General features: G+C 42.1%; 1 protein-coding gene across 1 annotated transcript in view; it reads left to right on the top strand.

The window, feature by feature from the left end:
* Positions 1–259: 259 nt before the first annotated feature.
* Mtmr7 (myotubularin related protein 7) overlaps positions 260–19015 on the top strand; it is an 82408-nt gene continuing 63652 nt past the window's right edge. Inside the window, exon 1 of the mRNA XM_028768225.1 lies at positions 260–338. Within this exon, the coding sequence (XP_028624058.1) occupies positions 315–338 (24 nt within the window). The 5' untranslated portion in view covers positions 260–314. The remainder of the gene's footprint in view (positions 339–19015) is intronic.

The raw sequence follows: 19015 nt of genomic DNA, 5'->3' as shown, positions 1-19015 counted from the left end.
AGCCAGCTTGAAGACGTCCATCTGGGGAAAATACCTAGTGACTTGGCCTGTGAGATCCTCCGCTAGAGAGAGGAAGCGGCAAGGAGAGCGAAGTCCAAGGGTGAGACCCACAGGTACGAGCAGGCGCAGAGCCGCTATCCCAGGCCCGCGCAGGCGCCCGGCACAGCTCGGCGCACCTGGAGGAGGAGCCAAGCCAGGGACCCGCCCACGCCTGCTCCCGCCGAAGCCCCCTCCCCGCCCTTCCCATTGCGCCGCACGCGCGCGCAGGTGCGTGAGGCCGCGCCCGCCGGGGACCCTGCAGACGCGGACCCGCCATGGAACACATCCGCACGCCCAAGGTTGGTGGCCGGGGCGGAGGAGGCAGAGAAGGAGGAGGGATGCTGAGCGCACGGGGCTGCTCTGCCGGGAGCTGGACCGCGAACGAGGGAGGAGCTGGCGGCGCCCTAGCATCTCCTAGGAGCACTGCGAGGCCGGTCTTTCTCTTGCTAGCTCACAGGCCTAGCTGGAACTAACCTCTTGTCCTTGGAGGGGTGCGCAGTGGACGCAGGGGTGGGCAGGAGGGAATGAACCCCATTTGTCTGTTGAGTAACAGGGTGCTGATCAACGGTTTTTCTTGCCTGGCTCTGGGCTTTACATTTTTTTTTTTTTTTCATTTAAAAAGGGTGCTAGTAGCTGTTGAGTAGTTGAAAAGGAAGCAAGCTCTTGAGTAGCAGGTGCAGAGAAAGTGCTTTATAAACAGATGGTTTGAATGAACTTGAAAGCTTGTTGAAGCTAAGGATTCGGACGCATCTGATACATCCTTTCCTATTCTGAGGTGGGAGCAGCTAGGGACCTGCAGCTGAGCCGAGGATCCATACTTGCCATGACTGAATGATGGCGTATTCTTCTGTTTCCCGTTTGTTTGGTTCTTTGGGGAGAAGATGCTGCGTATAGATTTCGCCCGTGTGTGTTAAACACACCGGCGTTTGCCACTGAACAGAAATGACTGTTTCCCAGTTACCCAGTTAAATAAGACTGGAAGCCTTAGCCATAGTACCAAACCTTGCCACTCTTTGTTGCAATATAATTTAGAATGAAAATAATGATAGAGATTCTTATCTGATTTTAAAAGCCTCTGGGAAGGAAGACTTTTTTTTTTTTAAAATCCTGTTGTCTATCTCTTAGTTACCACCACACAGTCCTTCCTTTCAGAATCATCTTATATTTAAAATCTAGGTCCCTGACAGACTTAGGCCAAACTTATAACCCTGTGCACAGAACTCATGTGATCTCAGGGCTATTATCATTTCATGGGAATGTAAATTTAATTATTTTGCTCTTTATCCAGCAAGAATGTATTCCTGGATTCTGAGATGGCTACCCATACCTCTTAGTAAAAGCCTCTTTAATAATCAAGTTCATGGAAGAATTAGTCTTCTAGCTTGCTGGAGAATGTCAGTTCCAGTGGTGAATTTAAATTGTATTGATGTTGCACTGTGGAATTAAATTGTTGCTTTACAACCAGGAAATTGTAAACTTAGGAGACAGTGCCATAAACCACGAGATAGGTGGCCTAAGGATTTCAGAGCTTAAGTGCTACTAAATAATTTATTCAAGAATGATGAGTTTAACCCATGATTCTCTTTGTCTCTTGCCAAGGGCATTCTTCTTTCATGATGAAGGGGCCCTTTATACAGATGGTGCCTTATGTGTATGTAGGCAGTGAGGATGACAGGGTATTGTGGCACCGGATGGCATTCTCTTATTCAATATGAACTTAAGAGAGTGATGTCATTTTCTGGACTTCACTCTGTTTCACCTCAGACAAAGCCATATATTTAAACCTGAGCAACAAGAAATATTTTTTTTTAATTAATTTTCATCAATCTTGGCCATGTAGAAATTTCTGTGTCTGGAAATGGAAAGAAATTGGTGGTCGGGATGGAGAAGTCACTGAAGTGTCTTTGAGCTACATGGCCATTAGCATTAGAATAATAAATTGTAACAACAAACCTCTGAGGTTGCACCTATTAGGTGGATGAGATTAATTTCCACAAGCGTTTAAGAGTCCTGTACTGTTTGTGAAATGCTTGGAGTACCATACATGCAGGAGCTCACAGTCTGGATGGGGTGCCAGTTGTGAACATGGCATCATATGACTGAGACATAGGACATGAACAAGGTACAGTGGATGCAAAGATGGGCGTTGATAGAGGACCAATCATTACATGGTCCTGTGGGTCTCTCCACCCACTGGGTCATGTGCGTATTTCCATGGGACGATGAGAAAACTCTTCTTAGCAGAGTTGACTGTCACCACTGAAGGAGTTGATGCTGAAGAGCGTTTGAGACAACTGTCACATAATTCTGTAAATACCCATTAGAATAAATAGTTGCAACCTCAAAGAATCCGAAAACCTTGAGACTGGGCTGAAAATGAAGTCCGTTGAGGAAGAAAAAAAAATTCCTTGTATCCTATGTTTTTAAATCCTAAATTAATTTTCACCATTCAGGAATGTCCAGGCCACAGCCATAGGCACGTGTGACTAAGTGTAGCTGTGAATGCGGCCCAACACAAAGAAGTAAACTAAACAGCCTATCAAATCAAACAAACGGTACTCAACCACACAGTACTGGACTGCCCACGTTGTAGATGACAAAGTCATCTAGTGACATCAAGAGGTTGAGTACCTTGGGCTTGGAAGATGGCCCCGGGGTGTGTGTGTGGGGGAAGTGTTTGTTGCCTGAGGCTGGGAGTTTGGATTCCCAGTGCCCATGTTGAAAGTTGGGCATGATGGCACACACCTGAAACCCCAGCACTGAGGGGTAGGTAGAAACAGGAGGATTGCCATAGCTCACTGGTCAGCCCATCTAGTCAAGTCAGGTTCGGAGGGAGGGAGGAAGGGAGGGAGGGAGGGAGGGAGGGAGGGAGGGCGGGAGAGAGAGAGAGAGAGAGAGAGAGAGAGAGAGAGACAGACCCTGTCTCAAAGATTAGATGGAGAAAGACAGAACAGTAGAGGAAGACATCAAGTGTCGATGACCTCTAGCATCTAAGAGTGCACACACTATATGCACAGATTTTAAACATTAATGGTTGCATGCAAAGAACACAGCTACTTGCAGAGCATACATTGTCAACTTGGGTAGTTGTTAGTGGTCATATTCATACTTACACTTCATGCTCTGTTAAAATCTCAGGGGAGCTGAATGCAAAGCTTTTTTTTTTTTTCTTGATTTCATAGTTTTATGTCTTAGGTCTGTATATGCAACGTTTGTCCAAGAGATCCACTGTTCGTTTGATGCACTATTTGATTTTTTCAAGGAAAACTGTAATAGCAATCACAGCCTGTTCTCTGGAGTGGAGTTTAAGAAGACGCGCGCACACACACACACACACACACACACACACACACACGTATACATATATATAAATATATATGAATAATTAGGAGTGTCTTGCACATATTTCTGTTTCTTTGTGTGTGCCTGTGTGTACACCTTACTAAAGCTTTTCATAGAGCATATGCTAAGCAGAATGTGTTTCAACCAGAATGGTCCCCTGCAAGGAAAAAACACTCCAAGAATGAGATGTCTTGCAGTTGCATGGAAGTGAGGCTGTTCAGGATTACTGTCACAGTGGAAATCGGAGTTTCTGCTTTGCTGTTGATCTTCATTTCTGGGTGGTAACCCAGAAAACTCACCAGTGAGAATATGTGCCAGTGGAAGCTTAGCCATTATTTGAGCGTAAGTATTACTAACATCAAAAGGCCTCCGAGTTCCTCGAAACAGCTTGAAGTGTTGGTAGAATTTCATCTGTTTGTCTGGGGTCTGGCTGAGAGATCTTTTCTTCTTCTGAAAGACATTTCCTCCACATTTGTAAATTTGAGTTATTAATGGAATATGTGATCATCTCTAATACAGACCTTTACATGTTTCCTGTTCTGACTCCCACTCCTTAGTCTGAGACCTTAGTGCAAAGTGTCCTCCCTTTTCTGTTTTCTTCTTTCCTGGGTAATTCTGTTGTGACATATGGTCACACTTCACTTTACAGGAATTCTCTTATTGCGGCAACCAAATAGCTGGCAAAAGCTGCTTGAGGCTAGAAGGGTTTGATTTAGCTCACCATTCGAGGGCTTACAGTCCATCATGGAGGGGAAGGGCACGGTGGTGGAGAGGCTTGGTCTTTGGTGCTCACCAGAAGGCAGAGAAAGGGAAATGGCATTGCCTAGTGATTTTCCCCTCTTGCCTTGTCAGCCCCTGGGGTCCCACCTTCAGTGTGAGTTTTTCCTCTTTAGTTAAAACTCTATGGAAACCTCCTCAGGGACACACCCCAAGCTGTGCCTTGTTAATGTTCTAGGTTGTTCTTTGTTTTGTTTTAGATCCAATCAGTTGAAATCAACCATCTTACTTACTCTGCCACAGTTTTTTTTTTTTTTTTTTTTTTTTTGAGTGAATTCTCTCTGAACCTAGATACAAAACAAGAATCCCCAGAGGATTCTACGGCTTTGTTCGACTGGCCTGTCCCACTTCCCCAGCTTTATTTAGTGACCATTTCCTGACTAGGGCCATGGCCTTGGTAAGCTTATCAAGTGTGCCAGGTTCTCTTGTAGCTCAGGATTTGTGCATTGTCATCCCATCACAGGAAGAGTAGGGAAACGGCACACTCTTCACCAGGCTAGCTTTTTCATAGTCCCAGTTTCCATTTAACGTGATCTCAAAGAGGCTGTTACCCATGTCCTTCATCTACATTAGACCTGCCTGTTGTATTTTTTTAATGGAGCCATTTTGTTTTTCTTTTACACTCCTCACTATGATTACTGCATTCATTTGAGTGGGATTTGTTGAATGTTAAGCTTCCTGTCTTAACTGGGAGTCTCAGAAGAAGGTGAGTGTATTCACTCCTGGATCTACGGCACCTCAACAGTGCTTGGTACCAAGCAAGCATGCATGAAATAAATAATAATTGAAAGAATGAATAGTATTTTTTATTTCAGCACTTCATATTTAGACTAGGCATTAGGAATCCAGGTTTCATATGCATTGTACCTATAACTTGCTTGTATTGTGAGTCCTCTTAAATTATATTTATATATATATATGTATATATATAATTAAATATATATTAAATTATATATATGTAGATATATATAATTAAATATATATTAAATTATATATATATGTACATATACATGATATATACATATACATCATAGTGATTACATTTATGTTTAATGTGATAAAATGTGAATAACATAACGCTGCTTATATCAAATATGCAAGCCAATGGTTTTAGTGTGTATGGAGCATTGTACAAGCAAGCATCCTGTGTGTGCAGCGTTGTGCAAGCACTATCGTTATCCAGTTTTCAAATATGTTCATCATGCCCAGAGAAATTATTGGTTAGCCTTGGTTTATAAGGTCTTAAACTCCAAGAGTCATTTTGTTGTTGTTGTTTGCTTGTTTTCCATTGGATTCAGACTGTTGCTTAATCCTGCTTTGGATCCTTATACCCATCTTCTCATCCTCTCCATTTGCTACCATGCACTATATATTAGGTCTGGTTCTGTTACCTTGTTCCTTATCAAGATACACTAGGGCGTGTGCATTCTTAGCAGTTGATGCCGTTTGCCCCATTTCTTAGGGTTTTGACCTTGGTAAGTGCACCATGTCTCTTAGCCCATCTGCTATCGCCCCTTCAGATAGTTCATCAGAGAAGGAAGGGAAGCACAGCCCTCAGAAATGATGACTTGAGTGAATCCCGATGTCCCTGATGATTGATGGTTTCCTTTTTTAGGCTGAAACAAAGTTCCATTAAGGACTAATTTTAGAATCTTGCCTAGAATGAATGTCAAACTGACCAGTTTGACTGTCTCCTCCATTTGGGAATAGTAATCTCAGCGGTGCACTCTCTGTTTGACATTAAGACTTTCTCCCCGCTAGTCATCTTTATACCGCTGGCACCGGGGCCTTTCTATTTTATTTAGTAAATAATCTGCAGATGATAAAAGTAATAAGGAGTATATGCATGTCTGTGCACCCTGCCCATATCCGAACATTTTTATTACCCCCAAAGAAATCCCATCATTAGTGGTCACGAACCAGTTCTCTTTCTCCTACCTCTAGCATCCAATAATATACTTTTTAATCTGTGCTATATTATTTTTCTGGAAGTCTCATATGAATTAAACCATAAAGTATGTGGCTCTTTATGGCTTTTTAAACTTGATTTCTAGATCTGCCCAGGTTGTAGTGTTTCTCTACTGTAGTGTTTGTTGGCATTTTTGTCTAGGGTCCAGCCCACAGTTACCTGGCAACAGCCAGGTGTGCCTGACTCAACTATAAAAGGGGCTACTTACCCCTCTTCACTCTCTTGCTCTCTTCTCCTCTTGCTCTCACCTCTTGCTCCTGCTCTCTTACCCTCTCTCCCCATTCCCCTCCTCCCTCTCTCCACATACTCATGGCCGCCCCCTTCCTCCTCCTCCTCCTCCTCCTCCTCCTCCTCCTCCTCCTCCTCCTCCTCCTCCTCCTTTTCTCCTTCTCCTACTTCCTCTCTCTCTGTCTCTCTCTCTCTCTCTTTCCCTGAACTCCCTTCCCTAGGTCCTGAATAAACTTTATTCTATTCTATACTGCTGGTAACTCCTAGGGGAAGGGACACCTCAGCATGGGCCCACAGAGGCGCCCCCTTCCCCCACACTGTACCTGACCTCCACCAAACCTATCTCTGGTCTCTTACCTTTTTATAAACCACAACAGTGTTACTCCGGCTGTCGCTAACAGGTTCTACTGTGAGCCTGTGTGTATGGATTTTGAATGTGGATCCATGTTGCAGCTTTCTTATCTTTACGAGTAGAATTACTAAATTATGAGAACGTTTTCTTAGCATGTTAAGGCCTTTTTTTCTAAATTGTCCAGAGAGGCTATACCATGCCTCCAACAATGTCTACCGATGCAGGTTTTGATTGATAGATTATTTCTTCACCAACTCTTAACTATTTTTGTTTGTTTGTTTGTTTTAGTCTCCTGTCTTAGTGCAACAGTATCAGAGGATGAGTTGCTTTGCTCACAGTTAGGAGGGTTTGGTCCATGATTGCTTGGCCTAGTTCAGTTGGGTTGAACATGGTGACAGTAGGCAAGTGTGATAGAGGAGGTTCCTCATGGTGGACAGGAAACAGTAGAGAGTAAGCGTATGATACAATCTTCAGACCCATGCCTCAGTGATCCACTTCATCTTAGGGTCCACTTCAAAGTTCCCAGCTGCTCCTCAAACAGTGCTGTCAGCAGGAGACAGTGTTCCCCATATCAGCCTGCCTGGGGCGGAGGTTCACATTTAAGTGCTGACCTCATCCTGGTTGGTGTGAAGTGGTTCTTTGTTTTCCATTTGTATCCCCTAATGACTGAAGGTGTTAAGTGTCTTCTCATGTGCTTATTAACCATTTGTGTATTTTCTTTGGATAACATTATTTAAATCCTTTGCTTATTTTGAACTTGAATTTTAATTCAATTTTTTCAGATTTTTTAAAAGAAATTATTATTTTTTTTAGAGTCACTACTGCATGTTAATAGTATATACTAGTAGATATCACTGTTGAGTTTCCGTGGACACGGATGTCCTGCGGTGGTCATGTCCACTTTCCCATGTGTCTTCTCCTTTAATATTTTAATTGTTGAATTGTGAGAGTCTTTCTGGATGTAAGTTTCTAGCCAGATATCTGAGCTGCCAGGGTTTTCCTCTGCCATTCTGGAGGCTTCCCTTTCACTGTTTTGATAGAGTTTTTGTTTTTCATTTTTGGCTTTGAGACAGTGTAGTGTATCTCAGGCTGGCTCTGTATTTTGATCTTGCTCTGTAGCCAAGCCCAGGATGGCCTTAAACATCTGATCCTACCTGCATCCATCCGGGGACGATGGGCGTGTGCCGCCATGTCTGGTTTAAGTGATGCTGGTCAGTGGGGAAGCAACCCAGCGTTCTTGCATTACCAGGCAATGCAAGCCAAGTCAGGACAGTGCGGTGTCAGTCTCCCACCCGAGCTGCATCCTGGGGCCTTTGTTACTGTCGTTTGAAACACAGAGATTTAAGTTTATTGACCCACGGGTTCATGGCTTGTTTGTCTACGATGTGACAAACATGGTTTTGCTGTCATATATAAATATTTTTTAAAGTCAATGTTTCTAAGCATCAAGGTAATGAATATTTAGTTGGAAAAGCAGAATAAAACCAAAATGATGCATAATCTCAACACCCAGAAAAGGCTGCTTCTCTATGGTACCTTTCCTCTATGGTACCTTTCTCTATGGTACTTTTCTCTATGGTACCTTTCTCTATAGTACCTTTCTCTATGGTACCTTTCTTTAGAGTACCTATATATACCAGCCTTTTTCTTTGTGTATGAATAGAAATGGAATTTAAAACAAAATTGGGTCCACCATGTTCTCTCTCTTTGCGTGTTCTTTTTTATTGAATATTCTTCTGAAAAACTGACTTAATAACCTCTCAGACTATAATTATAGTCTGTGGTTTAACCACGAGTTATTTAGGGAGATGGTTCTCTTGGGTCATTTATATTTTCATGCTTTGGTTCTGCACTATTTGAAGGATGGTGTATCGTGAACAGCTTATGTGTTCTCACTCTCTCTCTCTCTCTCTCTCTCTCTCTTTCTCTCTCTCTCTCTCTCTCTCTCTCTTTCTCTCTCTCTCTCTCTCTCTCTCTCTAGCATTTCTATCTAAGTAGCATAGAGTGATTTCATTTTTTTTCTAACAATAATAAATAATAATGTTTTCTTTAGCGACAAGGGCTCTTCAGGTTTATTGGAAGCCTACTTACATGACTTGATAATTTTATCAATTCTGAGTTTGAAAACTCCCCATCTGTGACACAGATTTACTCTGTAGACTATCCGTGCACACTGCTCCATATTGTCCCCCGGACACAGTGAGAAGCCAGGCTGGGGAGCCATGTGAACTCAAACTCTTAGTGTGCAGTGACCAACAGCATCTTCTGTTTCTCACCCAGAAGTCTTGTGTCCATAGGGAATTCTGGGAGGTCACTTGTTATGTTGTAAGCAGTCAAAACTCTCAAGTAGTTTATCATCCTTAGGATAAACATTTAATAGTTAATTTATTTGATATTTAGCTTATCCCTATTTTATCATTAATAAATAACCACAATAAACATCAGTGTCTTTAAGTCATTGTGCAGAAGTCTGTGTTGCCTATGTTCTATTCTTTGGTTCCATTTCTACATATGTTGTAAAGATTTTTTGATGATTTTTAAAAAATGTTCTTGCTGAATTTTGTGTGGTACTATTATAATAGTTTTTTTTTAAATAATTCTCGATGATGACATGTGGTTTATTGGTTTATGTTCCTTTACTTACTGGTAACATGGAGCTTGCCTTGTAGCTACTTTTATAGCTACAGTAATTCAGTAGCCTGATGAAAGCCGTCCTGTAGAGCACTGTAGCCTCTGTGCTGCACACTGTTGTAAGGCTTTCCACATGTAATCTACTTAGTCCTCAGTCACGATCTCAGGTGAATGCCATTCATCGTTACAGTCCTCTGTCGGGATCTCGGGAATGCATCCATCGTTAGCCCCTCTTCACAGCGGAGGAAACTGAGGTTAAACAGGGTTTTCAGCTAGGAGTGGCAGAATGAGAATCATGCAGCGTGACTTGACATTCTGACATTCTGTATGCTTTACAAGTACACTTTTTTTTGATATACATGATGAGAGAGCATCTTTGGTTGTGGGGGGATGCTCAATAGGTCCAGGCCTCCTGCTGCATGCCTGGATCTTTACCTTCACATTACCAGTTTGCATTTGTGTTCTCAAACATTCTGGTCACTTTTTCTTCATATTGCAGTTTGGTTTTCCCAAAAGCACTCGGTACAGTGGTGTATGCCGAGTATTGCTTAATATTTTTAACAACTTCAGAGGAGATGCTCTGTGTGATTGATTGCATCACACTTCGGAGGCAAGGTGGGGACATTTGTGGGGATGAACCCATCCATTTTAAAGTCTAGCTGTGGCAGTTTATTTTCTTTAGTTTTCAGGAAGCTCAATCCTCACAGAAGTTGTGTTAAGCATTCCTCAGAATCATCTGTACTTGAGCAGGAGGGATGGCTCAGTGGGTGAGTAGTTGTTCCCTCAAGCATGAGGACCTGAATTCCATCCCAACCTCCCATGAGAAAAACGGGCTGGCTGCAAGCAGGGCGTTGTGCAAGCATGCTGGCCATCAGTAGAATCTTCAAGCTCAAGTTCCCAGTTCAGTGATAGACCCTGTCACAGGAGAATAAGGGAGAGAGTGATAGAGGTGCAGAGCATCTGATGTCCTCATCTAACCTACACACACACACACACACACACTCACATTCACACCCGCACACTCACAGACACACACGCTTATACATAGACAGACATGCTCAAACACACACAACAGACACAAACACACACGTACATACACAACACATACACTCACACACTCACATACACTCATACACACGCGTGCATACACACATATACACTCACACACTTACATACACACTCTCATACACACTCACAGACACACACACATACATAAACATACACGCACAAACAACATACACATACACAAAGACACAGATGCTCAAACACATACATACATGCTCAAACACACGCTCATATTCTTACACATACACACACACATTCACACAGATACTCGCATACACAGACAAAGACACACACACACACATGCTCACACACACACTCACACACAGGCATCCATGCTTTCTGAAATCCTCCTTTCTTTTACTTTAACAATACTTGGATGGAGTCTTGCTGTCCTGAGTCAGTCAGCCTTTGATATTTAGGGCACATAGTCTGTCATAGAACTAAAGAATTCTTCATTCTTGAATTGTGTTTTTATTTATTCATATAGTGTAGAATGTATCTAGCTGCCAATATCTTTTTGAGTAGCTGGATGAAGACTGAACATGTTGGCATGTGTGTGCGTGTTGTGGGAGAAAATGAGAAAAATAGAGAACTCCAAGAAGACAGATGGCTGAGAGTCAGGACTATTCTTCATACATGACAATAACAAGTGTTCCAGGTAAAATAACCTTTGTACAGAAATATAATTTTAAAACAGTTTTACACCCACAGATGTTCTAAAACGAACCCCTGTATATGTCAGTAGTTATTTCCTCTTTGTATTTTTCTGTCTTGTAGACATCCACTAGTACTTGCTTTTTTTTTTTGTCTTATGAACTTACCTTTTCTGGGAATTTTATATAAATGATGTTATGTGATTCATTGTGCCTAACAACTTCTTTCAGTTAGTGTAATATTTTAGGGTTCATGTAATTTTTAGCATAATACTGCTAAATAATATTCTTGTTTGCTTTGAGACAGGGTTTCTGTAGCTTATACTGGTGCAGAGCCCCTTGGGCCCCTCTGCTGCCACCTTCTCAGTACTGGGGTTACAAACACACCCCACCACACACAGTTTACCTTGTTCCAGTTCTGGAGCTCAAACCTGCATCTTAAGCTCCATCTCCTAACTATTGCTGGTTAATAGTCTATTGTGGATGTCTTCAAGGTAGTTTACCCATTTACTAATTGATGGGTATTTGGGTTATCCCTAAATATTTATGAGTAGCGCTTCCACAAACATTTATGTACAAGTGATTTGAGGAATCCATATTTTCCAGTTCTCTTGGGCGTATAATCAGGACTCTCTTGATTCCTAAAATTTCCAGCGATATTGCACTGTTTTATGTTCCCAGAAAAGATAAATGGTGGTCGTTCCAATGCACCAGCTCCTCACCTGTCTCTCTTCTGGATAAAACTTATTCTGTGAAGAGAGGGGAGTAGTCCCTACTGGGGGTGGTTCCCCCTACCGAGAGAGAAACTATGTTGACTACTTTCTTGTGTGTGTTGATTTTTGTCTTATTTAGATACATATGTTTTTAAAAGCATTTGCTTGTTTTCTGCTGGGTTATCTGCCTTTCATTTTTGAGCCCTAAGTACTCTTCATGGATTGTGCTCCCGAGCACCTGTATGACTTGTGATCATTCCGTGGGATGTCTTTTCTCTTTCTTGGTCAAGTTTGTTTTGTCCAGGGTAATCTGGTTTTCTTGGTGCCGTCCTTGGTGCCTCGTTCTTTACAAACCATTGCCTAACCCAAGCTCACAAAAACTCAACATGTTTAGGTTTTTGATCCACTTGGTGTATGTTGGATAGAGGGCTATAATCCTTCGGCTTGTGGAATGCCAGTTGCTCCAGAGCTGTTTCTTGAAAAGACCTTGCTTGACCCGTCTACTTGTCTTGGCACAACTGCTGAGAATCAATTCAGCACAGATGTTTGGCCTGACCTAATTCTGTTCCTTTAATCTTTGTGTCCATCTGTCAGTCCACAGTCCGGACTATAGATAGGTATATGGCCTCCAAGAGTTCCTGAGAACTCCTGCAGCCTTGACTTCCTGACCTTTGGCCTTTTCAGGCCAGGCAGAGAATATATTTACAACACTTAATAATGAGGCTCATGGTATTTCTTAGCACTTTTTTTAAAAAAATAATTTTTATTGCTCTCATTGTAAAAGGAGGAGCCGCCAGGTTTGTGTGCTGAGAAAACTTCCATGCAGTGTCAAAATAAAAAGAATTTTCCCAATCCAAACATTTTATTTGACCTACTTACTCACTTCTAGGCCTCACAATGGGTTTAACTATTTTTCTCCCCTGGAGGCAGTCTCCAAAGAGTGACTTTGTATAACCCAGCTCTGGCTCACACCCATGCTTTCCCAGTGTAGTTTTCTTTAATGAAAACATTAATCTCTGCAAGCCCATGACTTTTAGGAAATTACTCAGTTTTGCTCAGAGAGCCACTGTAGAGAACCCTGGGAGTCAAAGCCCAGATTCTTGGGGGAGGGTCTTTTTGTAGTGGATGGGTTGAAGAGAGAAAGGATGTAACTCTCTCCTGAGGAAAAGTACCATTTGTACCGAAAAGGGATTCAATTTGAGAGTTTGTTATGTACCTGAAAACATTCACATGGTTGGTTGATGAAGACCAAGAACTCCTGTATGACCACCTTTGCCATTGGTAAAGTGTAGTGGATTCACAGGAGGTGAAATTTTTATCAGATCTGCCCATCTCTGAAGGTGCAACCGGGTCTGCGGTGCTACATTTTACAGGTCAGATTTATACAGATTTTTCTCCTCATAAAGCTTATTTTTATTGTTACTTTTTCTACTTTGAACAGGATAAGCTGTGAGAGTATGCGTGAAACTGAACCGCTTGACCAGATACCCCAGATTCCGTGACTGTGTGATGACTCAGCTTCGGGTTCTCGGTCAGCACTCAGAGGGCCTGCAAACAGCTCATTTTGTACCATATTTCTTAGGCCAGGAACAGTCAAAACTATTTTTTCTAGTGCCCTTTCCCCTGGTGGACAGCTAGTTAAGCCTTTGGGAGTAAGAACACTTCCCAGGACATGGACCCAACCCTTCCTCCCACAGCCCCTTTTAAAATAGTTTAAAAATAGCTCCAACTTAAGGCTTTGTGGCAGGCCATGACAACTTTATAAAAATTGTATATTTACTTTCCCCCTCTTTTTTGCTTATTAAAACACTGCTTATCACTGATTCCCGGAGAAATAAATTTATTGCCAAGCTATGAAAGAAAGTTATATTCCTCTGGGCTTGTGGTTAAGCCCAGTCATTTAGAATGTTCAAGGTACAATTCAACCAGTTTGAACAGTGATGGTTTACAAAGGGGGATCCTGCCTTTTGAGCTAAGCTTGTCTATTCATTTGTTAACTTGCATGCTTCCTGTGGTAGAGCCTGTGTGAAGGCCCAGATCCCTGATGGTTAACCAGGCTGACAGGCCTAGTTTCATGGAATTTACATTGTCATTTGGAATTAAACAAGCATATAATAATCACTTTATACAGTGTATTTGAAATCTCTGTCTGGAAAACCTTTTTGTTACCAGAACATTTCTTTCTGCAGTCCTGTTGCCTTTCCTCTGTAAGCTTCCCAGTGTCTTCCCACCACACTCAGTGTCAAAGCTGAATGTGCATCATGGCCTAGAAGACCCTAGAAGACTCGTCTCTGCAGCCTATACCCCCTCGTCCAGTCCTCCTCACCCTGACCTGCTTAGCCAGGCCCACAACCTGAGCGTTTAGAGTTCTCCATGCCGCCTTTGTATTTTCTCCCCTCCTCTTGGAGTATTTTCTCCACGTTCCACGTACCTGACTCACTTAGTCGGGTCTCTTTTGAAATAGCTTGCCATTTGATTAGAGAAGCCTTTCCCGAGCAGACCACTGTTAAAAAATAAAAATAATAATAATAATAAATTCCATTTTTTCCTTTCTAGCCCCTGCTCCCGGAAAGACAGGATGACTCTGAGACTGATTGTTTATTATTAAATGCTTTGACCACAAGCTTTGGCTCATTCCCTGACTACCTTATAACTTATCTAACCCATTCAAACTATTCCATCTTCCACATGGCTAATTACCTCTCCTTCAGTCTCATCCGGCTTCTTCCTTCACATCTCCCCAGCATCTCTCTCAGTGTCTCACACAAGTCTCCCCTCATTATATCTCTTCCTCATCCTCTCACTATTTCCCAGAATCCTCTCTTCCTGCCAGTGTCCCACCTCCTGTTTCCTGCCACAGCTCATTGGCTATAGGGTTTTTTATTGACAGGTGATGCTTGTAAGCGATTCTCTCTACAGACCACCATCCATACCAGTGTGTCTACCTGTTTTGATTTCCTCCCTCAGGTCTTGGATCCTCTAGCATAAACATGCACACTCACACATTTTGTTTTGTTTGTCCTTCTGAAGTGTTGGCTGTGTCTCGAGCACACATCCCCATGTGGAATGTAGACAGTGACTTTATCTCAACTATTTATGTATCCCCATGTGCAAGACCCTGGTTTAAGGGAGAGGAACCCACAGAATGTTGAATGAATGGATGGAGACTGTGGTTTAATGTGACTTTGTGTCTAAGCTTCAAAACCTTTCAGTGGCCTTGTTTCTTATCCTTCAGAGTTGTCTCAGTTTAGTTATAGGTCATGAATTCTCTTTTCATTTCATTATTCTTGTTCTTTGTTTCCTCTACTTACAATGTATTCCTGATAGAATATTCCTCTTTATCTTGTCTGAGAACTTAAATTCAGGAAGCATACCCTCCTGCTTAATCATACTCAGTTCTACCCACACGCTCTAATAGTCTTCGTTTTTAAAAAAGGCATTATTAATTTTCATTCATTAGGCAAGTATTTTAGCATACATGTTCGGCATTAGTCTACAAAGATGAAAAAGTTGTGTTGCCCATCCCTGGGAATCCTACAGTTGAGGCTGGTTGATCTGCAGTTTCAGTTTATTAATTCTGGAATTCAATAAACCATGCAATATCTATAGAAATAGTTCATGGTGCTGCAGGATCAGACACAAGATAACTAGTACTTTTCTTGAGACTAGATTCTAAGCAGTACTGTAAGAACAGCCTGCATTAAGGCAGCCCATGGTAAGTATAAAATAAGTGTTAATTATCAGGGGTATCATTGCAACTTAAAGTGCAGAGAGTGGCCGCTGCACTGGGTGGCTGAGTAAGGAGGTGTTAATGGGTGGGCGTGGCTGTTAGGATGTGCTGAGTTTGCCACCACTCTGTGGTGGGCAGGGACGCAGTGTCTCCTTTCAGAATTCTGGAGGTGCCTCCTATTTACACTTATTACATAAAAGGGGAACAGTGGGTCTCTTAGAGCTGCACTGTACGAGGAGGAAGAGCATATGGTTGACTGTGCAGTCTGTCTTTCAGGGCTTCAGCACCCAGGAGTACAGCATGAGGATACATAGACAGATGCTATGAAGCTTGGCTTTTCCCTGAATGGATGGCTTCTACTTCTCCATCCCGGGGACCCCTGGACTTGTCTGGAGTTGGTGGGAGGGGCTGAAGCTTGCCTCTCTCTGTGCCCAGGCTGCTCCTTCTCCCTGGACCACAAGTTCCATTTGGCACAACTTGGCCTTGGAAAAATATTTTCCCATAGTTCCCAAAGAGCTTTGTAAGTAAAGGGTTTATTTAGTCTTTTATTAGCTAGTTGATACTTTTGTCAGAAATACATCAATTTCAGAAGGATTTTAGAAATCTAGCAATATTTTTTTTATAGAAATGCATCATTATCACAAAATAGTCTTTAGCTTTCTGTATTGATTCACTGCAAGGTCTTTTTCTTCCAAAACTACTTAATTTTTTTCTTTAAATCACTTTATTCTTTTTAATCCATTTGTCACTAATAGATTGCTCCAAACACTTAGTGTTTTAATTATATCACACCCAGCATCTGTTTTTAGTTTATTTTCTTTTTAACATTTTAGATCTCTTTCTCTTATTTATGTTTGCAGAAAATAGTATTTTTGGTTGAGGTTATTTTAAAGTGGCCTCGACACAAATCCTAGGACTGTTCTTTTATTCGGTGGCACATGTCCCTTTGAGCTTACACATCCAGGGACATCTTACCAAAATAAATCTTATAGGCCCATGTAAAACTCACAAGTGCCGGGCAGTGGTGGTGCACGCCTTTAATCCCAGCACTTGGGAGGCAAAGGCAGGCGGATTTCTGAGTTCGAGGCCAGCCTGGTCTATGGAGTGAGTTCCAGGACAGCCAGGGCTATACAGAGAAACCCTATCTTGAAAAACCAAAAAAAAAAAAAAAAAAAAAACCTCACAAGTGCCTGGCTGTGTACCATGGCCTCTGGCATGATGTTTGTGCTGCCCCACAGGGCTCTCTTCTTCTGCCTTCCTAGGAGCTCCCAACATGCTTGTTTCTTCTGAAGCTATTGCTCTGGGTCACCATTTTGGTTCATTGTCTCCCCCAGTGGGATTTAAAGGTGCAGTTAAACGCCAGTTAAATCTGCTCTCTTAGCCAGCAATGAGTGGATAGAGGAGTATCCTGCTTGTGTGTAAACATCCTGGTCTGCTCGAATTGTCCAGCTAGTTTCCTTGTCTTCACCTAAATCAGGTAGAAGAGCTGACAGGGAATGGGACTAGTTTTTGTTTGTTGTTTTGTTTTGTTTGTTGTTGTTTTGGTTTGGTTTGTTTTTCTCTTTCATTTTAAATGAAAAATTCTCAGATCCCTTGTTTTCACAGATGGAATGTAACTACACAGGAATTAATTGAGAATGTGTATGTGGCTAACAAGTCTTTAGTAATATATACATTCAGTTCCTCTCTTTTCAGTGTGGAAGAAGGACTTGAAATTCTCCAGCAGACTGAGAAATATGTTGCTTATTTGCTTTGAAGTCTGACACACTGAAAACATCCTTGTAATGTGCACGGAATTCCAAGACTTTCACACCTTTTTGTGCATGTAGTCAGGTGTAAGTTTCTGTCCTTCTGGGAGTTCTGAAACCATATCAAGATTACAGGGATGGATTTTTCTTGTCTAATGTGGATCTGACTGAGCCTGTTGTGTTGTGAGTCTACTTCCAACCAGGCTCTGGATTGATTTTCCCAGTCTGAGCTCTCCCACTTCAGTTAATTTGGATGAATCCAGCCCTGTCCAGAGAAAAGGTTGTGTTTAAGGAGACAAAGTTGAAAATGTGGGCTCTAGAAGGGAAGAGGGCGAAGGTTTGGCTTTGACTATACATTTCTGTCTTTTGCTGTGTCTCTAAAGGGCTGTCCAGTAGGCCTGTCCTTGGAAGAACGAATCTGTTCAGATCAGGTAGGGCTGTGCTGTGGGAAGGCCACAGCAGCGGCAGAGGGAAGCTGTTCTGGCTGTGAATAGAGAGACACAATAAACGGACAACTCTCAGTAGAACTCAGGGAAGATTTTCTGTTAGACATGATTCACTATCATTCTCCTTGGCTCTGAAGATATTTGCTCAGACTGTATGCAGGGTGTGTGGCCTCGGCCAGCAGTGCTTGCTCTCAGATTGCATCAATATGTGACTTTCTGGATATGCATGTGGCCCAGGGAACTGCAGTGCTCATGGAACATCTTACTTTTCTGTCTTCAGATGTTGTTGATGGTAAGGCTGGACTTGCTGGAGTGTCCAGGGAGGGTCTGGTCAGGAGCTGCTGTGTGAGGAACTGGGTGTTCAGAATTCCTGCCAGTGTGAAGCCAGTTTTACCACTGACCTTTGCAGACGAATTTTCTAACAGCTTGTCTTTGGCCTGTACCATGTGTGGATGAGATGTTTCTTTCTCCTAGAAGGTTCATAGCAGAGGTGGATGGAGTCAAATAATCTGTGCCTAGTTAACTCGTTGAAAATTAACTAAATAATAAATTGGGCTACTGGCAATTCACTGGTCTACAGTGAGCATTCAACAAATTAACATAACTAAATAACAAGTTTATAAATTGAAAAACTTAAACTGTTAGGGTCAGCTGTCTAATTTTCAGTGGGTTAATTGGCAGGTGCCATGCTTATTAACAGTGCTTTTGAAATAACTAGTTGCACAGTAGTACATAGTCTCAAGAGTTTGCTTTTAAAGGCTCCTTTCATGCAGTGTGCTGAAGGCCTTTCAGGGTTTCCTGACGGGCAGGCTGTTTCTTTTGGTTCCATGTCGTATATTTCCTTGGACTGTGCTCTATGATTTTTGCCCTTCGCTTCACTCTTCTGTCTCTGACCTTTGAATAAAATGGTCCTGGGAAAAAGACTTTCATTGGTTTTATAGTTGTGAACAGTTTAAATCTGCCTTTTGGGGAAAGGATGGATGTTCATGTTTTTTTTTTTCTACCGAAAGGCTGGACTGGAAAACACTTTGACTTTCGTGACTACTGCTCTTTATTTGGTTAGGCAGGCTTATACAAGGAGCAAAAAAGTGCTTCCTGTTTAAATTAGAAAAATGTACCCCTCCCGCACAATTATGAGATTATAGTGATCCTAAATGGTCTGCCGAAGTTGGTTTTGCTTCAGCTCTTCTTCTTGCTTCTTGCTTGTCAGGGTGCTTTGGCAACTATAGTTGAGTACATCTCTGGTTATTACTACTAAGAGAACTGTGTTACAGATGTGAGTATTCAGTGGGAGGAAGAAGTAATATTTTAGTCTCTGTTAT

Source organism: Grammomys surdaster, unplaced genomic scaffold (genome assembly GCF_004785775.1).
Source record: "Grammomys surdaster isolate TR1022 unplaced genomic scaffold, NIH_TR_1.0 185, whole genome shotgun sequence".
Taxonomy (NCBI): Eukaryota; Metazoa; Chordata; class Mammalia; order Rodentia; family Muridae; genus Grammomys; species Grammomys surdaster.
Note: the sequence above shows the minus strand (reverse complement) of the source record. Positions and strands in the feature narration are given on the sequence as shown.